At 37.0% G+C, this 21,527-nt stretch overlaps 1 protein-coding gene across 1 annotated transcript in view; it reads right to left on the minus strand.

Moving 5' to 3' along the window:
• Positions 1-7,651: 7,651 nt before the first annotated feature.
• Positions 7,652-21,527, minus strand: part of LOC145981692 (glycine receptor subunit alpha-4-like) — a 117,142-nt gene continuing 103,266 nt past the window's right edge. Inside the window, exons 9-11 of the mRNA XM_083115089.1 lie at positions 18,145-18,249; positions 15,284-15,365; positions 7,652-12,182 (exon numbers count right to left, since the gene is read on the minus strand). Coding sequence (XP_082971215.1) covers positions 11,970-12,182; positions 15,284-15,365; positions 18,145-18,249 — 400 coding nt within the window. The 3' untranslated portion in view covers positions 7,652-11,969. The remainder of the gene's footprint in view (positions 12,183-15,283; positions 15,366-18,144; positions 18,250-21,527) is intronic.

The raw sequence follows: 21,527 nt of genomic DNA on the forward strand, positions 1-21,527 counted from the left end.
TATTTAAATGTTCCTCATGTAAATTAGTTGTATTTATTGTTCAGTTTTGTGAATTTTTAAGTTGAGGACTTGTATTGATAAACCACCTGTTCAAATTCTATTACTGGCCATCCTGACGAAGGTTTTCCCGTGGTTTTTCCTTGGTTTGTAAAGGCAAATGCTGGGATGGTACCTTAAAAAATGCCATGGGTTCTTTTCCTCATTTCATTTTTACTCTCCTCCATATTTTAATTTAATTTAATAGTACAAATAAATGAATTGAATAAAGAAAGAGTGGATAAATATTTTCATGGTATAGAAGTTAAAACAGGGCGTAATTACATTGATGAATCAGGTACTTGTTACACACTGCTCATATCTATACTTGTTTTTATTTCTAAATGATTGTTTGTTGTTTTCATGTTTTTTGCTGTGACAATTTTTATGCATATGTGTGTTCCCAGGTGTTGTCCATTCTGCTGTGCAGGCCTCCCCGATGGCACAGTGGTAGCGTTGTCACCTTGTAATCAAGTGGTCCTGGGTTCGATACCCGGTGGAGGCACATAGTGGTTCGGATTCCACTTTAAACTGTAGGTCCAGTCCCGATTAGCCCTACTGTGCATAAAGTGGACTTAAAACACCAACTCAACTCAACCCATTCTGCTGTGTGATGCAGTAGTGTCTTTTTGCATTGTATTTTGTTCTTATAAATGCACATGTTCTTGCATGGTGATTTATTTGTATGTGTGGTGACCAAAGTAGTTCAGGGTGGCTACGGAATTCCAGGAATTTTGCGTGAATTTTTCTCAGTAGATGTGAAAAATTGTAACTTTATTAATCCAAATCCCATTCAATTTTTACATATTTTTAAATGCACTGAGGCAAGTTTTTCACATGTTAGCTTTTATTTGTATCGAGGAAGGAAAAGAAAAATTATCTCAATCCGTTTGCTTTGTTAGTGCCTTTGCGGAGCAATCTATCAGACAGACGGAAGATTATTGTAAGATATCTTGAAGTTGATTAGTTAAATTTGAGTGTGAATTCTTATACCATTAACAATTTTTCATAGATGATTATATCCCATGAAATTTGTGAATTGTGTTTGTAGATGTATTTCTAGTCTGAGTACGCGAAATGGCAAATGTAAACTCCGCAACTTTAAATTAAATATTTTTAAATATATATACCGTTTAATTTAATTGAATTAGAATTTTTGGATGCATTGGAATCGCACAGTCCCTTTATTTTGTTAATTTGGTTTTTTGGTTGATTTAGTTTATTTTACTTCGCTTTTTGTGCCACTTCTGGCTAATTTGCGAAGATGGGGATGAGTGATGATACGATGAAATTGACGAATGGACACTCAGAAACATCCATGCCCAGGCCAGGATTCGAACCTGGGTTCCCTGGCATCGTAGTGCGATGTGCTAACCACTCTGCCATGGGGCAGGCTATATTGTTATTATATTTGTGTGTATGTGTGTGGGTGGTGAGAGGCGGTAATACGTAAGGTTGAAATAGAGAAAACATCTGCTTGTACCCTTGAATCTTTTGCAAAATTCAACTAGAAAACCGAGAATTTTATTTGAATTTTATCATGGTCCTAGAGTGGCTACTCTGTGTACTGTCTGGTTCTGTTAGCTTCTTTTTTGTGTTGCATCCTGTTCATAGAAATAAGCGTTTTCTTGCATTTTTATATTTGTCCCTTTCCCTCTCTCTTTTCCTTCTTCCTCTGGTTCTTTTCCCCTCTCTCTCCCTCCCTGTTTCTCTTGCTCTCTCCCTCTCTATCCTTCTTTCTCTCTCCTCTCGCTGTGTGTGTGTTTGTGTGCTCACGTATACGTTCTGTCCATAGTAGCTGTGCTGTCTGGTTGGTATACCAGGTATGCCGGTTAATAATTCTTAATTTCGTCGCTGGATGGCACTGGAAGCAAGGGTTGCTGCACAGTCTCAACTGTTGCGTCAGTGTGTTGCCAGGACAGTACCTGTCAAAACGCCGTGGATGTGCAACCGAGTGCGAGTGATTGTGATATTGGGATTGTGTGGGAAACATGTTGACCTTCAAACCAAATAAGGAGTATGTGCGGCACATCCTGCTTTTCTTGTTCAATCAAAAGAAAAACGCGAGTGAAAGCCATCGTATCCTTGTGAAAACGTACGTTGACAATGTCCTAATGCAAGATGCGTGTGTGTGTTGGTTTCAACGATTCAAAAGTGGTGATTTCGACTTGATAGACAAAGTTCGCCTAGGCCAGCCAAAAAAATTCCAAGACGCCGAATTGCAAGCGCTGTTGGACGAAGACAATATGCAAACACAACAACAACTGGCAGAGAAGTTAAATGTTGGTCGGCAAACCATATCTGATTGTCTTCATGCCATGGGAAAGATCCAGAAGGCAGGAAAATGGGTCCCACATCATCTGAACGACAGACAAATGGAAAAGCGAAAAACGGCATGAAAGAAAGTATTTCTTGCATCGGATAGTGACTGCGGACAAAAATGGATCTACTTCGAGAACCCAAAACGCAAGAAGTCATGGTTTGACCCAGGACAACCTTCAACATCGACCACAAAACCGAATCTCTTCGGAAGACAATGCTGTACATTTGGTGGGATCAGAATGGTGTGGTGTACCATGAGCTTCTGAAACCAGGTGAAAGACTGAATGCCGTTTGCTACCATCAACAACTCATCAATTTGAACCACGCATTGATCGAAAAGCACCCAGATTGGGCGACAAGACACGCAAAAGTGATTTTGCAGCACGACAACGCCTGATCACACACAGCAAAAGGCGTCAGAGACACCATTTCTGCACTTGGCTGGGAATTCTTGCCCCACCCACCATACTCACCAGACTTAGCCCCTTCGGACTACCACTTGTTTTCATCTATGTCTCACTCCCTTTCCCAGCAACACTTCAACAATTACGAGGATGTCGAACAATGGCTTGCTGACTGGATCACCTCAAAATGTGAACAATTTTTCTGGAATGGCATCCACAATTTAACGGACAGATGGACACAATGTATAGCTAGCGATGGCGCACACTTTGAATAAAGCATTTCTCCCCAGATACAGGGGTTTTCTTTCAGATCAATTAAGAATTATTAACCGGCACACCTGGTAGAGTTGTTTTTGTTTCCTTGCTCCAGATTTTCCCAGGATAGAGTGAGTATAGTTGTGCTGTGTTGTTGTATTTTGTTCTTATTTTAGGCATGTTGTTTTGTGTGTGCTGTCGGATGGCTTTTTTTTTTTTGTATCTTGTTCTTAAAGAGCAATGTTTGCTGTCTTTTTTAATGTTCTTGTAGAGTGATATATGTACTTGTGAGTCTTTTACCCTCAGAAGTGACGCTGTGCCAGTGGCGTGCGGTACTAAATCAGGCAGGGGAACAGGTGACCTGCACTTGCCCCCTCCTCTCCCATTCCTGTCGTAATATAATACAGTAAACCAAGTAAAATTCAACCCTTGTTGAAATGAACCAAATAAACATACGAAACATATGTTAAAAATTTTCAGAAGTGGCATACATGAAGCACGTTAAAATTATGAAAATACCAATGTTAAAGCAAATATGATATAATGTAAAGAAAACATTAAAAACAAAATTGTTGATGCGCAACAAAGGAAAAATTAATAAAAGCAATTTATGAGTGATCAGAGAAAAAAATGTTTAGTCGAAACCGGTTTCATCTCTCTATTTGTAGATTAAGTTGACTTTTTTTTTTGTAGAGTTGAGCATTGTAATTCAATGGCAATCACATGGCCGAGTTTTTTCATGACTTGATTTGTAGAAATTGTGACAAAACCCGAACTGTTCCAAACTCCCTTCTCGGGAACAAACAAGGACAACAAAAATTTGCCACTGGAAGAGTATCCAGTTAATCATTTTACAGAATTGTAGTAACTTGTTTGAAAATGCCTTGTGTACGATTTCGTTTTAGTTTCTAATTAGGTTAGGATAGGTCTATATCTGCTGTCTTTTCTGTAAAGTTCAATGAACTAAAAGCTTTCGCCTTCAGCCGGTCGATCATACAACATTCGCTTTCTTGTCCTGTGGTCCGCTTGTCTTGCTGGTGGAACAGGTGGATGCGAGCTGTTCCCTCGGAAGCTATTTCGCAGCGTTTAGCCATGGCATTTAGCAGACGCTTAGACTGTAGAAGATTTTTCCAGTTCGTTATGACTGGCAGACGCAATTTTGCAATGAGATTAGGAAACTATAGACTTACTACACTCAAAACTATCACTACGACGCAATTAAACTTTATCACATAGCAAAAACTCGAAGGAAAATGAATTCGCTATGTCTCTCGTAGGGAACAGCTTGAGAGTTCAGCTTCCGCGGTGGGAGGTGGCTCCATGAGGATCGTTTACCTTCGTGCGTGGTCGGAAATACTCGGCGTCAGAGCAGAGGGTGGGACGATGAGGGTAAGTGAAGTAAACAAACTTCCAGCCGAGTCAGGGTGAAAGTTTTTCTTCGGCGTGTTGATTTCGGAAGAAAGAAGTGTTCTTATTATGTTATTATAGATAATTTAAATAGCTAAAAAGGGCGATAAGTAGAAGGGAACAGCCTGTTCCCTCTGTTCCATGGAGGGACCGCCACTGCGCTGTACGGCTGTATTTCTGCTTTATTTCTGTGTTTTATGTCTTTAGAAATATATGTTTGTATCTGTGTTGTGTGTTTTGTGTACATAGTTGAACTGACCACTTTGTTTGTGTTGTCTCCTCTCTTTAGAAATCAATATTTGTTTGTATCTGTGTGTGTACTGTAGGTGCGTTCTGGAGTAGTTTCTCTGTCAAATGTGTTTTTGTTTTTTGGTGTTGTCTTTTGTCCTAGAAATCAATGTTTGTATCTGTAGTAGATGTGCCGCCAGATCTAGACTGTGAACACTAAGAATACATTGTCATCACTTTAAAAGCTAATGGTAATAACAGCGCTCCCACCCCCACTCATTTGACACCTAAAATTACCTAGGAGGCACTTTATCCAGTTTCATAAATCTAGTTCCTTGAAAGTTTTTACTCCATTTACGGTGACATACAGCTCTTTTATGCGCATCAGGTGTGACAACACTGTCAGGATGGCCGTAGGAGGCAAGGAGAAATGCATTGCACTTATGGAAGTTTTATTTTATTTGTTCTCTTGGGAATATCAAACTTCCGATGGCATAGAAAAGATATCAACCGAAAAAGGACAGACTGAAGTAGTAATTGTCAGGCGGAAAAGTCTAAACTTCCATTTGATTAGCCATAACTTAAAGTTGATTCCCCATAAGGAATACATGGGTTTCTGAAAATTCTTATTCATCATATTTTTCAAACATCGTGTCTAGCTTAATAATCAACTTTAAAAAACACTTCCTCTTGCAACATATCCTCTTGATACTCTTTTCAACACCGGCTTTTTTCCTCAGTAGCATTGCCTATTTGGACGATATTGAAGTAAATGCACAACTGGTGCGAAATTGTCACTCTTCCCCTTAAGAAGTATTTTTTACCCAGCGTGCATCCTTATGTTATGGCAGAAAATGCTCTTTCTGATTTTTCCTCAACTGGATCTTTGCGTAATGAAATAAAAATATTAAAACTCAATAAAATTAGGTTATTCATTGAAGATGTTAATATTTACATGCTTTGAAACAACTAAAATTCGTACTAAGAATTAATTTCCTTCTTTGTATTTTTTACCAAGCATGCATCCTGCCTAGTTAACAATGGCAGGAAAACAACTTGCAAACAAAACAAATATATCAATCAAAATTTCATCCAATATGCCGGGAATGTGTGAATGCAGTTGGCTGCCACTTTGAACAACTCTTATAACACACATTAGTACTCTTTATGCAATATAAATAAAATTTTCTGCTGCTACACATGCGTAAAAATAAGCAGCACATCACGGATTGAAACTGCCGGCATCTGCGCTGTGCCTCGCTGTTCTGCAGTCATGCGCTATCTCGGCCAGGAGTCAAAACGAAGGCACTGTACTTCCTGAATACTCCTTGTAAGGAAGAAGTCAGAAAACCCATGCTGTAGGGAGAATTCACACCGAAGAGACAAGCTGCACATGACATGCAGCAAGCGACACCTGTTTCTTTGCTCAGTATGCATGATGGTACATATATAATTGTGTTAATCAGTTTATTAGTCACCCGATAAAAATGTAACAAGAGACATTATTACAAGTGAATTGCGTTGTAAATTTGTGCAAGTTATTGAAACTCATGGGAGGCAGGCATGTTGTGCATGAGAAACGGAGAAAAAATATGCACTGACCTCAAACTGTATACACTATACTTTCCAGCGTGGATAAAGCTAAGACCTAAACACCAGAGAAATAGTTCTTAACCTTCATGAAACCATGTTCTGGTATTTTTTTTTAAGTCAATACCCATATACCAAGAATTTTCGTCGTGAATACCTTTCTAGTATTTAAGATTTTATGCATGAATTAACATGTACCCATAAAATTAAATATTGATAAAAAATGTTTAGCATAATCATAAAAATATGGATGACGAAGTGGTAACGTTGTCTCCTTGTAACGAAGTGATCCCAGGTTCGATACCCAGTAGAGGCACATAGTAGCGCAGGTCCCACTTTAAACTGTAGGTTCAGTCCTGATTAGTCTATTCTTGCATAAAATGGACTTAAAGAACAACAACTCACAACTCAAATATGATATTGGGATTGTGTTATTTGTCAACCAATTTTGACGTAACCTTTCGCAGCTCAGTGTAGTTGATAGAGGGTCCGGCAGTTGAGAAACAATGCACTAGAGTACTTTACTATGTTAACTGATCTATTTTGGACTAAAGTGCCTCCATGTGCTGGCTTTTTAAAATAAAGGCAGTCACATCCTAAATGCTCAAAACACGGCCTCTTTACACGATGTTGAAGGCAAATTATCAGGTTTCTTGATGCAGTTAGCTGCTGTAAAGTGAAAAGAAAGATGTTCAAATCTTAAAACATTGTACATATCGATACTTTATTATATCAATAAATTAGAGGATCAAACATGTTGTAAGGCCTCCAGTTGGGCTCTCTTAAAATAGCTCATTGGGGTGACGCATTGACTGGGCATACGCAAACAACAAACTGAGGTGACACGATGCACAGTATTGAGGAAACGGCACAGTCAGAGTGACATAAAAGCAACATAAGACACGTGCAGCTTGTTGTGTCACTTCGGTTCGAAGGTTTCAACTGATTACTGAGTCATTAACTCTGATACACTTACTATTCATTTCCCCGCGAAAGTTTTTTTCAGCGATCGATTTCGCCACTCGTCCGGTGGCTTCATCAAGCGTGAACCTATCTTCGCGTAACCGACAAACTGATATCTTTAGATGCAATGTGATTACTGAGTGTTTGATTGCAAGTGGCAAGTGTTGCTTTGGTGTGAATTCTCCCATAAGAATGAATACATTTCTCGAATAATGTAGTGGTCGATTTGACATCTTGTAATGAAAAATCCAAGCTTTCTTTTCCAGCAAGATACATTTCAATGCTCAGAATCACACGTTAAACTGCAGCTCTAATTCTAAACTGATCTCAACATAAAGTCAACTGGGACAACATTTTGGTGGAGAAATAAGACTGTACATAGATTTGATTAACAGCTTGCTCAATAAAACAAACCAGGGTTCACAATAATAATAGAAGTAAAATTTTCAATTTTTATTGAATTTGAAAAACTTTATGCTAGCACCTTAATATCTTACAGAACACTTCAATAAAACTGTCATGAGATAAATTATATATGTGTGGGAAAAGTACACAATATTACTGTAAAAATCGATATACCAAATATCATGTTATTTATGAAGAACACACCTTCAAACTTCTTGTGGTAATAATTATCCTGTATACAGAAACCACATACATATGCACACATTTATAATTGAAGGCACACACAGGAGATGTACCACATAGAAATTTTCAGCAAACAATGCAGGCCTCGGGTCAGAGTCCTGGTCGAGCCTGCATTTTTCGCTGAAAATTTCTACAAAGTTATAAGTATGAACATTCACACACACACATTAAGATTCATACAATGGCACATACAGAAATCTTAAGTCCTGAAATTGTACAGAAAATTTGGAGTGATTAGAACTAAACTAAAGGGTTCAACAGGCCTTTAAAAGCCAAGACCTGTCAAGCAGCCTTTTGTAGGGTGAAGCATAGTCAGCACATCGAGTTGCATGGCCTCTGTTTAATGGCTGTCCTCACAACGATGCTTCAACACTGAAATTTTTTTGAGAATCAACCAGGAATCAAAACAGGCACTGCTAGCACCAAAGGTGAGAGCATAAATCATTTGGTTGTGCAGGAGTCTGAAACAAGTGTAACAGTGTATACAGTATAACCTCATTTTGTTGTTCCCAAATGTATCACTTTCCTAGTTCCACGTTAAGTGCACTTGAGTTATCCCTTATCACAGTTCATGAAATTCTTACAAAGTGTAGTTTCAGCTACTTAATGTATTCAACTATATGTAAACTTCCTTTCATAAGCATGTTATTTCCAAAAGTGAAAAAAATTGAGCAAACCCCTTCATTACACAGTGAAGATATTCATCTATCAACAAGATTGCAACATTCGTTGAGATGTTGAATATTAATATTACGCTTTAAGTGTGAGGTATAAAAAAAAAACATTTGGCTTATTTATTCCACTTATATGTGACAAAATTCGTCATTCAGAATTTTCTTCAACTCATAAATCTGACACAGCCATATTTTTTTCCAAATGATTGTCACTTGCCGGTGCGGATAACAACTCTTATATGTGACAAAATTCGTCATTCAGAATTTTCTTCAACTCATAAATCTGACACAGCCATATTTTTTTCCAAATGATTGTCACTTGCCGGTGCGGATAACAACTGTGGAACACACATACACTGCACATAGTTGAAATATTATAATTTAATATGTGCTTCTCATGAGCTTACTCTTGGGAAATTTCATACATTTTCTTGTGCACAGCATGATTCGTAAAACAAAGTTTTCTGAGCATAGTAATTTTTCTGCACACTCCTGTTTCCCTGTTTTCCATCAAACTTTTACCTGCACCCCAAAATTTTTACAAGGGCCCAATTTATCATTATTCTGGTGCTAAATTTTCACTTACACCCTTCCCCCCCATAAATAAAAAGTTTGCACAATATTAGCTGTTACAAAATAATGACCTTACACCCCCTGAAATGAAAAATTCTGTGTAAACTTCTGCTTAAACTTTTTTAGCTTCTCAGTTCTATATTTTTCTTATACACCCGCCGCAAAATGATTTCGGACCTCATAACAAAAGCACAAAAAATACAGAAAACTCATGTGAAAAGCTATTATTTCAGATTCCGTAAAAAAAAATAATTCCATGTCCAATATTTAGGCTTCGTTCCATGGAAACCTTTCTAACAATGAAAAGTTTAATCTTATTTTTATCCATTGTTGTTGTTTCCATGGAGATAATTTGAAATAAACAATTACCTAATTTCAAATGCCCATATCTCCGTTGCTAATTAACATAGAGTAATGATTTTATGCGCAATGGGTTCAGCTTGATGCCTTCTATCGGATTCTGTAGAAAATTTCATTCCATGTCCAATATTTAGGCTTCGTTTCCATGGAAACTTTTCTAACAATGGGAAGTTGACTTAAATTACTTCTGAAGTCTTAGTGATTCAATGCCCAAGCGCATCCAAATGGTTCTCAAAAGTAAGGACAACATGACTCCATATGCATTTTTGCTGTATCTAATAGCTTAATAATAGCTTTTCACATGAATTTTCTGTATTTTTTGTACTTTTGTTATGAGGTCCAAAGTCATTTTGCAGCGGGTGTATATCCAATGCTTTGGTTTTCTCTCTTGAATATCTGCAGCTTTTGAAGGGTATGACATATAATACTAACTAGGGCTAAGCAGATACTGATGTCAGTGTATCTACCTGCCGATACAAGTTGTTTCGGTTAGAATTTATCTGCTGATACCAGCAATTTAGTCTTTCACAAAGTCTGTGAAAGTTCCGCACGACATTTTTGTTGAGTCTAATTACCTTGGAAATCAAGCAAAATTCAAAATTTATTTTTATTTTGCACAAATTATGCAAGAAAAACTGTATTTTTTTATTACATAACATCTTTTTTAATATTATGATGTAATTCTTTAATATTCTAAATTAAATTTATTGGTGAATTCATGCATATAATCGAGAACATTATTTATACATCAATATTGTGAACAAATTTTAATTATTACAATTTTCAAGTATCGATATCCGCATCGGTTCAAAGTGGTATCCGCTCAGCCCTAATACTAACTCTTACTTTGTGTACCCCTTTTGAGTTTCACCAAATCATGTCCCTATGTCATACCACACAGTCACTGACATTTCCTGAAAATGTGTAAATCAGACAGCATTTGGTACTCAGTTCCAAGTTTCTTTGATGTCTTCTAATCTTGGAAAAGCTTCAGTTTTAACCACACATTATCATGAAATATTCAAACACATATATTTAGAAACATAAGACTGACACTGCATAAAACAAATTTGAAAGTACATATTGCCGAATGCAGACTACATCATTCAATTAGAAAAGAAACAGCAGTTAAAATTGCATAATGATTGAACAGAGTTAATGCTACAATAACAAACCACTGCAGTTAACAGTTAATATCTGCGTCAATTGTGTTACCTCATAATTAAGAAGACAATAGAAAGTTGTATGTATATCTATAACACACAGTAAATTAAGTAACTTGTCCAACATGTATGGACAATTTCAATTTACAATTGTAGTGTAATAAATAACCCCAGAGCACTAACACTGCAATGTCTAAATTGCTAAAAACAAAACTCCCACGGCAATTACATATCTACAAAAATATACAAACAGTGAGCTGTCACAAATTTCTAAATTAATTTCAAGCACCTGAGAGAAGTTGGTACCATAACATCTCACCATGTCATGTAAATATAAACTATCAGCAGGGATCCAAAACAAGAACACAACAATATTTGTGTAATTTGAGAATCTGAAGATCAAATCTTCTAACCTCTTGACATGGTAGGCTGGAAATCACAAAAGTTTGAAGTGTGAGCATCATGAGAAAAAAGCATGTTTAAAACCAATTTAGTTGAATGTAAGCTATTACAAACCAGTGCTCAAAGTGGAAATTCCTAGAGGGGGGTGACCCACTCTACATTGAGCACTGACACAAACTGAAGAGAGTACCTGATGTAGTGAAACACACCTTACTTTCACAATGAAGAAAATTAATTTTAAATACACACAAAACTTGAGCAGGTACTGGTTCATAAATAATGTAAAATCTCAGGTAGGAACTCAAAATCAAGTGCTCTGCAGCCAGAAATACATGCTACTAATATTTTGTCTGCCACTTTCAACATTGATTGATATTACCTGCCAATTTCAACATTCATTGAATATCATGTGCCACTTTCAACTTCAATTGAATATCAACTGCCACTTTCACCATTGAACATCACCTGCAACTTCCAACATTGATTGAATATTATCTGCCACTTTCAACATTGATTGAATATCAAATGCCACTTTCACGATTGATTATGATCTGCCACTTTCAATATTGATTAAATATCATCTGCAACTTTCAACACTGATTGAATATCATCTGCCACTTTGATTGAATATCACCTGCTACTTCATCACTGGTTGAATATCATCTGCAACTTTCAACACTGATTGAATATCACCTGCCACTTCATCACTGGTTGAATATCATCTGCCAATTTCAACACTGATTGAATATCATCTGCCAGTTTCAATATTGATTACATGTTGTCTGCTACTTCAACAGTGATTGAATATCATCTGTCACTTCAACACTGATTGAATATCATTTGCCACTTTCAGCATTGATTGAATCCAGTAATCACACTGGTGCTTTCCATGGTTTCAATGCTGAAGCTATTGAGCACATTGTTCAACAATGTGTATAGGATTGTTAAGATCGTTGAGCAAGCAACCACGGCCAGTAGCAGAAGTTGAAAATTACAAATCCAAATGGGATAATTGCAGCACTTGCACGTTCCAGGATCTTCAGGGTCAGTTTAGTTGGCCCTTCGTCCCACACTGTCACATCCTCTGCCATTGGACTGCTGTGGCCATTTGCATGGTGGCGTACAGATGGTGATTTGTCACCTTCTCCTAGCTGGTGCTGAAAACAGACATAAACCGAACAATTACAACCAGCAACAGATTAGCACCCACTTTGAAAATCAGCATCCTATTTCTATTTTTAGACATCTGAGGAGTGCTCACCTGCTTTTAGATGTCAATACAGATGACAATTGTCATTTAATCTTATAGTGACAATCTACTGTCATTTTAGACTTTCTTATTCACTGTACAGGGTGTCTCATAAATAAGCAGCATAACTTCACGAATGTTTTCCTCATATGTAAACAAGGAAAAAAGTTTATGTAAAAGTAGGTCTGGAAATGCTTGGTTTCAGAGTTATTGGCTTTCACAATATGTGTTAACCGGACTGTTTTCACGTTTTGTTTTAAGAAAGCTTCTGCATTTAAGGCTCGGCTGGGCACTCGAATGGGCGGTTTTATTTTCATATTTTCCTCTCCATTCGAGAAGCCTCTTGGATATCAAAATATGGAAAATGACATACACTTAGAATTCCTTCTAGAGCATTGACGTGAATTTTCGTCTAGTTTTCTTTCACTGTTGTCTAGATATTATCAATAGTTGCGTGATTATGTAAGTTTATTAAGTTTACTTTTGTCCCGGTTCTCCTTTCTCATTTTCCCTGTTGTCCTGTTTTCCTTGAGGTCCCATTTTCTCTGTTATCCTGTTTCTCCTGTCCCATTTATTCTGGTGTCCAGTTTTCTTTCATGTACCACTTTTCCTGATGTCCCATTTTCCCTGTTTTCCCTTTTCATTTGTCCAATTTATCCTGTTGTCCCATTTTCTTTGATGTCCCACTTTCCGCATTGTCCCATTTTCTCAGTTCTCTTTTCCCTTGCTGTTCTATTTTGTTCATCCCGTTTGTCTTGTCCCATTTTCTTTTTGTCCCAACTTGCTTGTATCATTTTTTGTCCCAATTTCCATGTTGTCCCATTTTAAATTTTTCCTGTTAGTTGCGTGATTGCATAAGATTATTAAACTACCGATAATATCTAGACAACAGTGAAAGAAAACTACACGAAAATTCACGTCAATGCTCTAGAAAGAATTCTAAGCGTATCTAATTTTTCATATTTTGAAATATCCAAGAGGTTTTTTGAATAGAGAGGAAAATATGAAAAAAATTACCCATTTGCATGCCAAAGGTCCAGTCAAGCCTTAACTACCCATGAGTACTTGAAGGTCTGTCTACACCAATTTCATCTGTGTTTAGCCTTGAGAGGCAGAAAGTGTAAAATTTATTTGGTTTATTTTTACTTTCCTTTTCTGCCACTTTTGGCTAATCACAAAGATGAGGATGAGCAATGCTCATACCCGTAGCCAGGCAGGGGCCAGGGTGGCTCAGCCCCCTGGCACTGCCATCAGCCCCCCCTTTACATTAGGTAAACTATTTTGCATAATTTGTTTCCAGTGAAGAGTGAAAATGTAGACAACTCACAACTTTAAGGATAAATCCACAGAACATGAACAGTATCTATTACATTCGCTCATTCTGTTTATGAGCAGAAGTAGCTGCAAGTATTTAGAATATTCTCTAGACTTCAGAAAGTTCTTTCATAGGGGAGCTTCTCTATCTGTACCTTCACTGTCCCTGTTGCGACCTCCCGTTTAGACAGAAATCTGTGACTTTGATGTCATCATGCAAGTTCCCTCTGCATCTGCGTCAACAACAGCTCCCAAGTTTTGGGAAGGAAGGGGAGTTTAACTGCTTCGGCCGGGAGTGGAATATACTGTAGGCACTGTGATTAAAAATTGAGCGTTTTTTGTGTGTGATATACATATCTGTATCATCTAAAATAGTATGGGGTGTGTAAGGGATAATTTCAGTATCAGTCAATTAACACCTCAAGAGATGTTTTAAATGATGTAGAAAAATGTAGTATTTGTGTAGTATATGATATTTATAAATGAATGAGTGCCCCCCCCCCCCGCCACACACATAATTTACCTTCATTTAATATTTTTTTCAAAAATGGTCTTGGTTTACAAAGCCCCCCTGATAACCCGTGAGCCCCCCCCCCCCTTGGAGATAAATTCTAGCTACGGGCCTGGCAATGCTACTGATAAAGGGACATTCACAAAGAACACCCATGCCCACGCTGAACCCAGTGACCTCTGTCATTGTAGTGTGTTGTGCTAACCACTCCACCATGGAGGTCAGTGCACAAAGTGAAAAAGAGAAACGTATTGTTTTGCTCTTACAAGTCCCTTTAGTGTAGTGAGATTTTTGTCTGTCCATTCATGCAATGGAAAACCTCGATTTTGTGCAACAGTGTTGTGGTGGTGTAAGCATAGCTGAAGATAAAGGAGGCAGTTCTGTAAAACAGAAGGTGCTTTTCTTGCAGTGTTCTTTCCCTCTCAACGCATGCAGCTCGCCCACTCTTGCTGCTTACTGACCTTGAGGTGCAGCAATAGATTGTTAAGAACTGAGAATGTAAATATCAGCTTCATATACGTTAATTCCAACAATATTGTGTTTAAATTTAATTTTGATTCCTGTTAAACTTTTACTTTTGAATTATAGAAATTTATACAGGGTGTTTCCAGGCTGATGATTTTTGCTTATAACTTTCGACTAAGTCGTTTCAGGACCAGGGTTCCTTATCTCAAATTGATAGATGTGCCCTTGTCCATCATTCCTGAAAGTTTGTATCATCAGCCTGGAAAAACCCTGTATATCAGAATATGTTATCTTGCATTACCTAACCTACTTCAACCTAACATAAGTCTAACATAACTACAGATGCCATTTGTATCCCATTTTCAAATTTTGTACAGTTATTGAGTTAATAGTGCATGTGACTGATGTTAACTTTACAATATTACATCACTAGAATATGCAGCAGAAAATTGCAGCTGATCTTAGAAGACCGTTTTCTTAATGGGACACTTTTGCGCAAAAGAAAATTAATGTTTTTGAAAAATGCTTAATAAAGGTATGTTTTGCAATTTTTAAGCAATATTTTTAGGTTGTTTTTTTTTAGTTCTAGTGATTTCAATGTTATCATGCCAGAATAATTTAAACTTACTAAATTACTATATTAAGGTCCTGAAATAAGTAGTGCGTAGATACTGTGATTCTACCAGGAAAATAACTGGTGTACTTTCAAAGATACTCACAGAACTTCCCCCTATAGAGATTCTGGGTAATGTTGGAGGCTTTACGCTCTCTTCCTTCTTCTTCTTAAGGATCTTGGCAATCCTAAAATAGGAAAATAATATCATAGTAATATAAATTTATGAACAGCATTAAACAATTGAAAATATATATTACCAAATAATAATATGGAGAAACTTTTCTGCCAAATAAGTCCCGCAATAAGTCAGAGATAAATGACAAAAACAAAGCAAAATTGACCATAATTTATACAGAAAAAAATCCCATATGTATATGAAAGTTCGTAATGTCACACTTCTAAAACCACCTGGTAGAGGCACAAGTGGTTTGGAACCACTTTGAACTAGATCCAGTACCAGTTAGTCTTCCTGTGCATAAAGTGGACTTAAAGCAAAAACTCAAAACACTTCTAAAACCATTAAAAAAAAAAAAAAAACTATTTTGAAAACTGTTGTAGCATGTACTGTTCGAAACAGTGAAAAATAATTCTTTGATCATTTTCCATGCAAAAGATACAATTCATGAAATTTGTTTGCTATGACCAACTGAAAATATGGTAGAAACTAGTTTTCTCTCTCTTGTTCTGAGCATTTTGTAGGTTTGGTGCGTATTACTCACAATTCCAGAATATAAAAAGAACGTTAAAAACTGTACTTATGTATGCGAGTATGTTGTTCCTATTTGCCTTTCTTTAGAACTACGTTCCGGAGACTAACTATCCCCTTCTTCAGGTTTGTATGAAAAAGCTAGGTACTTAACATAGTACCACGTCGAATAGGTTTGGTGCGTATTACTCACAATTCCAGAATATAAAAAGAACGTTAAAAAATTAATGTTAAAAACTGTACTTACATATGCGAGTATGTTGTTGAGCAGGAAAGGCCGTACCTGCAAGTTGTATATAGTGATACACACAAGTTTTTTAGTTAACCTGAGAATAGGTTAATTGTGCAAGTTTTTAGCGAACGACGAGCTTTTTATATACGTCTGAGGCGGGGATATAATATCTTAAATGTATCCATACCAACTCTTGTTCACAATCCTTTTATTACATTTCGACGTGGTACTATGTTAACCCCTTAAGTGGGTGTTTCGATTTTATAAATTGAGTTAGAAGCGGGTTACCCGAGCTGTGTTCGGGGTTGCAATGTGTAACGTTAAGCGGGTTGCCCGAGCTAGGTTCGGGCAGGAAAGTTTTCTCCAACTTCAGATCGGGTAACACGAATTGTTCTCAGGTATTGTTGTGTACACTATGCAGAAACCGATGCGCAGTTGTTTTTTGAGAGAAAGATATAGAGAGTAAGAGATAGCGATATATATATATATATAGAGAGAGAGAGAGAGAGAGGAACTGAAACTACTGCACACATAATTTAAAGTAAATCGTGTGTTGAATCTTAGACCCCAGTTCAGCGAACCCCCAGTCCGCCCCTGTACAAGAGGGCACATTGCCTTGGACAACATTATAACATTACATGTCTTGTAAATGAGAGAAAGGTGAATGTACACACAGACATTAAGCAAACTGTACAAAACTGTACAAAACAAAATGTATCTATGTATGTACTACTGTATATCCATTTAAATAAAATAATTCCCCGCTACGGGAACATTGACTGGATCTGAAATGCACAAAAAGCCGCCAAATTCAAATGCCCGAGCACAACTCGGGCTCCCCGCATAAGGGGTTCAGTTCCTAGCTTTTTCATACGAACCTGAAGAATGGGATAGTTAGTCTCCGAAACGTAGTTCTAAAGAAAGGAAAATAGGAACAACATACTCGCATACGTAAGTACAGTTTTTATGTTTTTTTCTGAGCAAGTTACAAGAATGAGATTATCTTATGAAGAATCTAAGTCGGACTATGTACTGTGTAGACTGGCTTTCTGAATAAATGTGGAAAAGAGAAATAAAAGCAGTTACCTTTATTAAAATTAATGATGCGATGAACCCGTTTTCTTTCAAAATTATCCATCCAATATTTTAAACAAATTTGTATAAATAATTGACAATAATTTCTGCTCCAACAAGGGTAATAGTTTAACTTTAGTGCTTAAATAACTATAAAAATGAAAGAGGAGTTTTGTTGTTGTTTTTACTTCAACTATTTTACATGTTTTCACAAGTTACGAGAAACTTTGTAGAAAAGAAGCTTTTGAATTAACTGGTGATATTTAGGATGTTCAATTAAAATTTGATAAGAATTTCAGTTGTTGCTCCACAGTGTAACATTATTCACAAGATTCGTTGTATAACTTTCCTACTTTGTTTCTGTTAAATTTATACTTATAACTGTAACATTAATAAAACTACGAATAAATGTCTGATGAAGGGAGTGTGCTTTCTCTCAAGACATTACATTAAAAAAATGCTCATAACAACCATAAACTAGAAAAAGAAGAAGAATTCTACAATTACAGCAATATCTACATATGAGAAGAATTATTAGGTGCGGAACGGATTTATCGGTACTTTATTGGTATCGGCTGATATAGGCATATCGGTTTATTGGTAAAATTACCAATAATATCCATTCCTTACTTTCTTTTTAAGTAAATGTCTACATATTCTGCTTCTTTGGCATTGGAAAGCTTGGTTCATCTGATAACATGCAATTTTTAAGGAGGTCAATAAACCATTTGGAATTTTATATTGGTTATCAACATCGATAAATTTTATTTTAGTGCTTTATTGGTATCTGCCAACATTTCATATTGGTCCATCCGTAATAGTTATTTTACATGTAATTCATCATGATAGTGTATTTACTTATGTTTTAAGCATATTGGTCTAGCATATCTTGTTTTGGGTACACTCAAGAATATGAAGAAATAATGAAATATACTTCCTCTAAGTTTCTTACCTGAGAACCATGGTATATTCAGCTAAGGTGAAGAAAACAAAAATAACGCAGGCAACCATCCAAATGTCTAGAGCCTTGACATAGCTCACGCTGGGTGTGATTTGTCTGCAAGAATAGAGAGAACAACAAAGTAGATAAAATACACATTTATTCCCCTCCCCATTTCTGATTAAGAACCCAGGTGGATTTGAAAATTGGGAAATATTTGAAAGGTACGTGTCAAGACAATAATCATTGCATACATTTCTTTAACCTATTTGATATCAAAAACATTATGTTGCTTCATTAAAATGATAAAGTTACACAAACTTCTCATTCTTATCATCTGACCCAATTGAGTTGACGAGGGAAAGCAGTCCAGTGAATTACATATTGTGTTGAATCAGATTCTAACAATATGAAGTTACTTCATTCATCTCCACTGGTATGATAGTACAAACACGATATTTGTGAAATGTTACTATTTGTAACAAGAAAGTATGTGCTCTTTATAATGTTAAATAGTGAAAAATATGACAAATTCTATTTCACATTGACAGCATAATTAAAGAGACAGATCTAACAATGAAATAACTTACAAGATTAATCAAAAGGAAATCTTGTGGGAGAGTGGTTAGCACAGCATGGCTACAATGCCAGGGATCATGGGTTCAAACCCAAACTTGGCCATGGGTATTCTTTGTGAGTGTCCCTTCATTAATTTCATCACTCATCCTCATCTTTCCAATTAGCCAAAAGTGTCAGAAAAGAAAAGCACAACAAAATCAATTAATCAAAAGTAAAACTCGAATGAAAAGAAGGAATGCTTAGAAATAAATCTTATCAATTCTAAACTTTAAAATGCTATAACTAACTGTGAGACTTTTTAAGGCATATTTTAGATTTTTTTTATTTGCCAATGCAAACAACCTGCGAGTATTTTGATACAATATGTGTTCCTTGGGTGGTGATTTATTTGGTGTGTAAACATCAATGATATTACAACTATAATTAGATGATTTCACCAACAACGATCACTAGGTTGTGATCAATATTTCCAAAGTTATTGAGTCCTGAAGTTAGCTGTGAGACTAATTTCTCAGATTTGGGCCACATTTTCCATCATTGCTTTGTAATCAAGGGGTCCAGCATGGGCGTCCGTAAGGAGGGGGGGTGCACCCCCCTGGAAAATGAAAGTGATCCAAAAATTATGTATTTCACACATATAATTTCATTTTAGCCACAATAATATGTGTTAATTATTGCATGAACACCATAAATTCAAATTTAAGCAATGTTTTTTAGGGAACAATACTATTTTTGGGGAAAATGTGCCTTGTTTCCCCCCCCTGGAAGAAGTACCTTCTGTGCCCCTCCCTGGAAAAAATCCTGAGGACGTCCATGGGGTCCAGGTTCGATACCCAGTGGAGGCACATTGCACTGGTTCAAATTCCACTAAGCTGTAGGTCCAGTCCTGATTAGCTTATCTGTGCATAAAGTGAACTTAAAACAACAATTCAATTTGGTCACATTTTCCACAGAAATCCAGGGGAACCTAATAATTTGCATAGAAGCATACCAGGCGTGATTGAATTATCATGCAAAATTTAATTTCATTCTGGAGGGCTTGGTTAAACTCATGAATGACCCCAAAGTATCGATCATAAGCTAATTGTAGCTGGCAGCGATCTTGAGGGAACTTTTTGCAATGTTGTGTCTTCATATTGATTGCAGCACAATGTAGCTAGTGAACAGTCAGGTCAAGAAGCAATAAAGACATTAATCGTCCATGCTCATTCTGTCTCACATGCAACACCTTGACATTAACTGTCACTCAGGTACCAATAAATATAACAAATTTTTGGTTCCTACTCAGCAAAGCTGAAAAATAAAATAAAGTTAGTGAAAAAATAACTGCATATTCTTATTTCTGAGAAGACGCACATGTAAAATGATATGCTACATGGCCCCCTTCCCATTTGAAAATCTGGATGTAATTCCAAGATGGCAGCTTTCAAGATGGCCACCATGATACACATTAGCCCCATCTGGTGTGCCTCCACCCCAATTACCCATATCCGAAATTTCATCGCCCTCCATCAAGTCGTTTTCAAATTAAAAGGGTGGTGCCAGACTTTTGCCTCACCCTGTAGCTTATGCACTGGCCATGTGTGAACGTTCATGCCAACTCTAGGTATCGCCATAACTTTCAGAGGAACAATAATGAATAAAGTGATTGTTTCTTTGTTTCTCCAAAACCAGTTAATGTGGAGATCTAAATTTGTATAAAGTTAAATATCTGGCCAGAGATTAGACGAGAGACTGTGAGCTTAATCTCTGTAATAGATAAATGATTCATTGATTTAATTTATTTTACTTCGCTTTTCTGCCGCATTTGGCTAATCGCGAAGACAAGGATGAGTGATGGTATGATGGAATTGATGTACAGTCAACGGCAAAGATAATGGTAGGCAAATTATCCATCGCTAATTTCATTACACTTTTATTCTACATCCTGCATTGTTTTAAGGAATGAGACTATGTTGGTTCAAAGCAGGCATTGATCTCTGCTTACTGACGTCTTTATTTCAATTCATTGTCATCACATTGTGTAATACAGGCTGAATGAAAATGCTGGTGGACAATTCGCCTACTGTTTCTTTCGCTGTTGGGTATACACACACACGCCCACAAAGAATACCCATGCCCAATGTGGGATTCAAAGCTGAGACCCCCTGGCATCGGAGCCACACTGTGCTAACCAGTCTGCCATAGAGGTCAGCTATGTAATACAACCTGTGTTCAATAAATACGGTGAAAGATTGGATGAATGATTTCATGATTTATTAGCAGGAAAGGTAGTACATGTATGCAGGCATACAGCTTAGTGTCCTTCAAAATAATCGCCTCCAATGGTAATGCACTTCTGAGAACGCGTGTAGAGGTCTCGCATACTTTGGGCGAAGGCAGCCTGTGTGATGCGGTTGAGTTCACAGTTCACATTGCGTTGGATGTCATCAATGTCCGAAAACCGTTATTCTTTTAAGTGTTTCTTCAAGCAAGGGAAAAGGAAATAATCGGCAGGGGCCAGATCTGGTGAATAAGGGGAGTGATGGAGTACAACAACCTCCTTACGTCCCAGGATCTGCTGCACGGTTATGGCAGTATGGAGGTGTGCGTTATCGTGCAGCAGATACCAGGATCCATTTTCGGTATACTGGGGGTGCACACATCTGATTATCTTCAGGAGGCGATCCAAAATGTTCACGTATGTGGCCGCATTCAATGTCGTGCCTTCTGGCAGGTATTCTTATGAATGATCCCTCCAGCATCAAAAAAGGTAATCAGTATTGTCTTGATGCGCGACTTTTCGCACCTAACCTTTTTGGATTTCGGTGACCCTG

Source organism: Lepisma saccharinum, chromosome 30 (genome assembly GCF_977018435.1).
Source record: "Lepisma saccharinum chromosome 30, izLepSacc3.1, whole genome shotgun sequence".
In the NCBI taxonomy this organism is placed as follows: Eukaryota; Metazoa; Arthropoda; class Insecta; order Zygentoma; family Lepismatidae; genus Lepisma; species Lepisma saccharinum.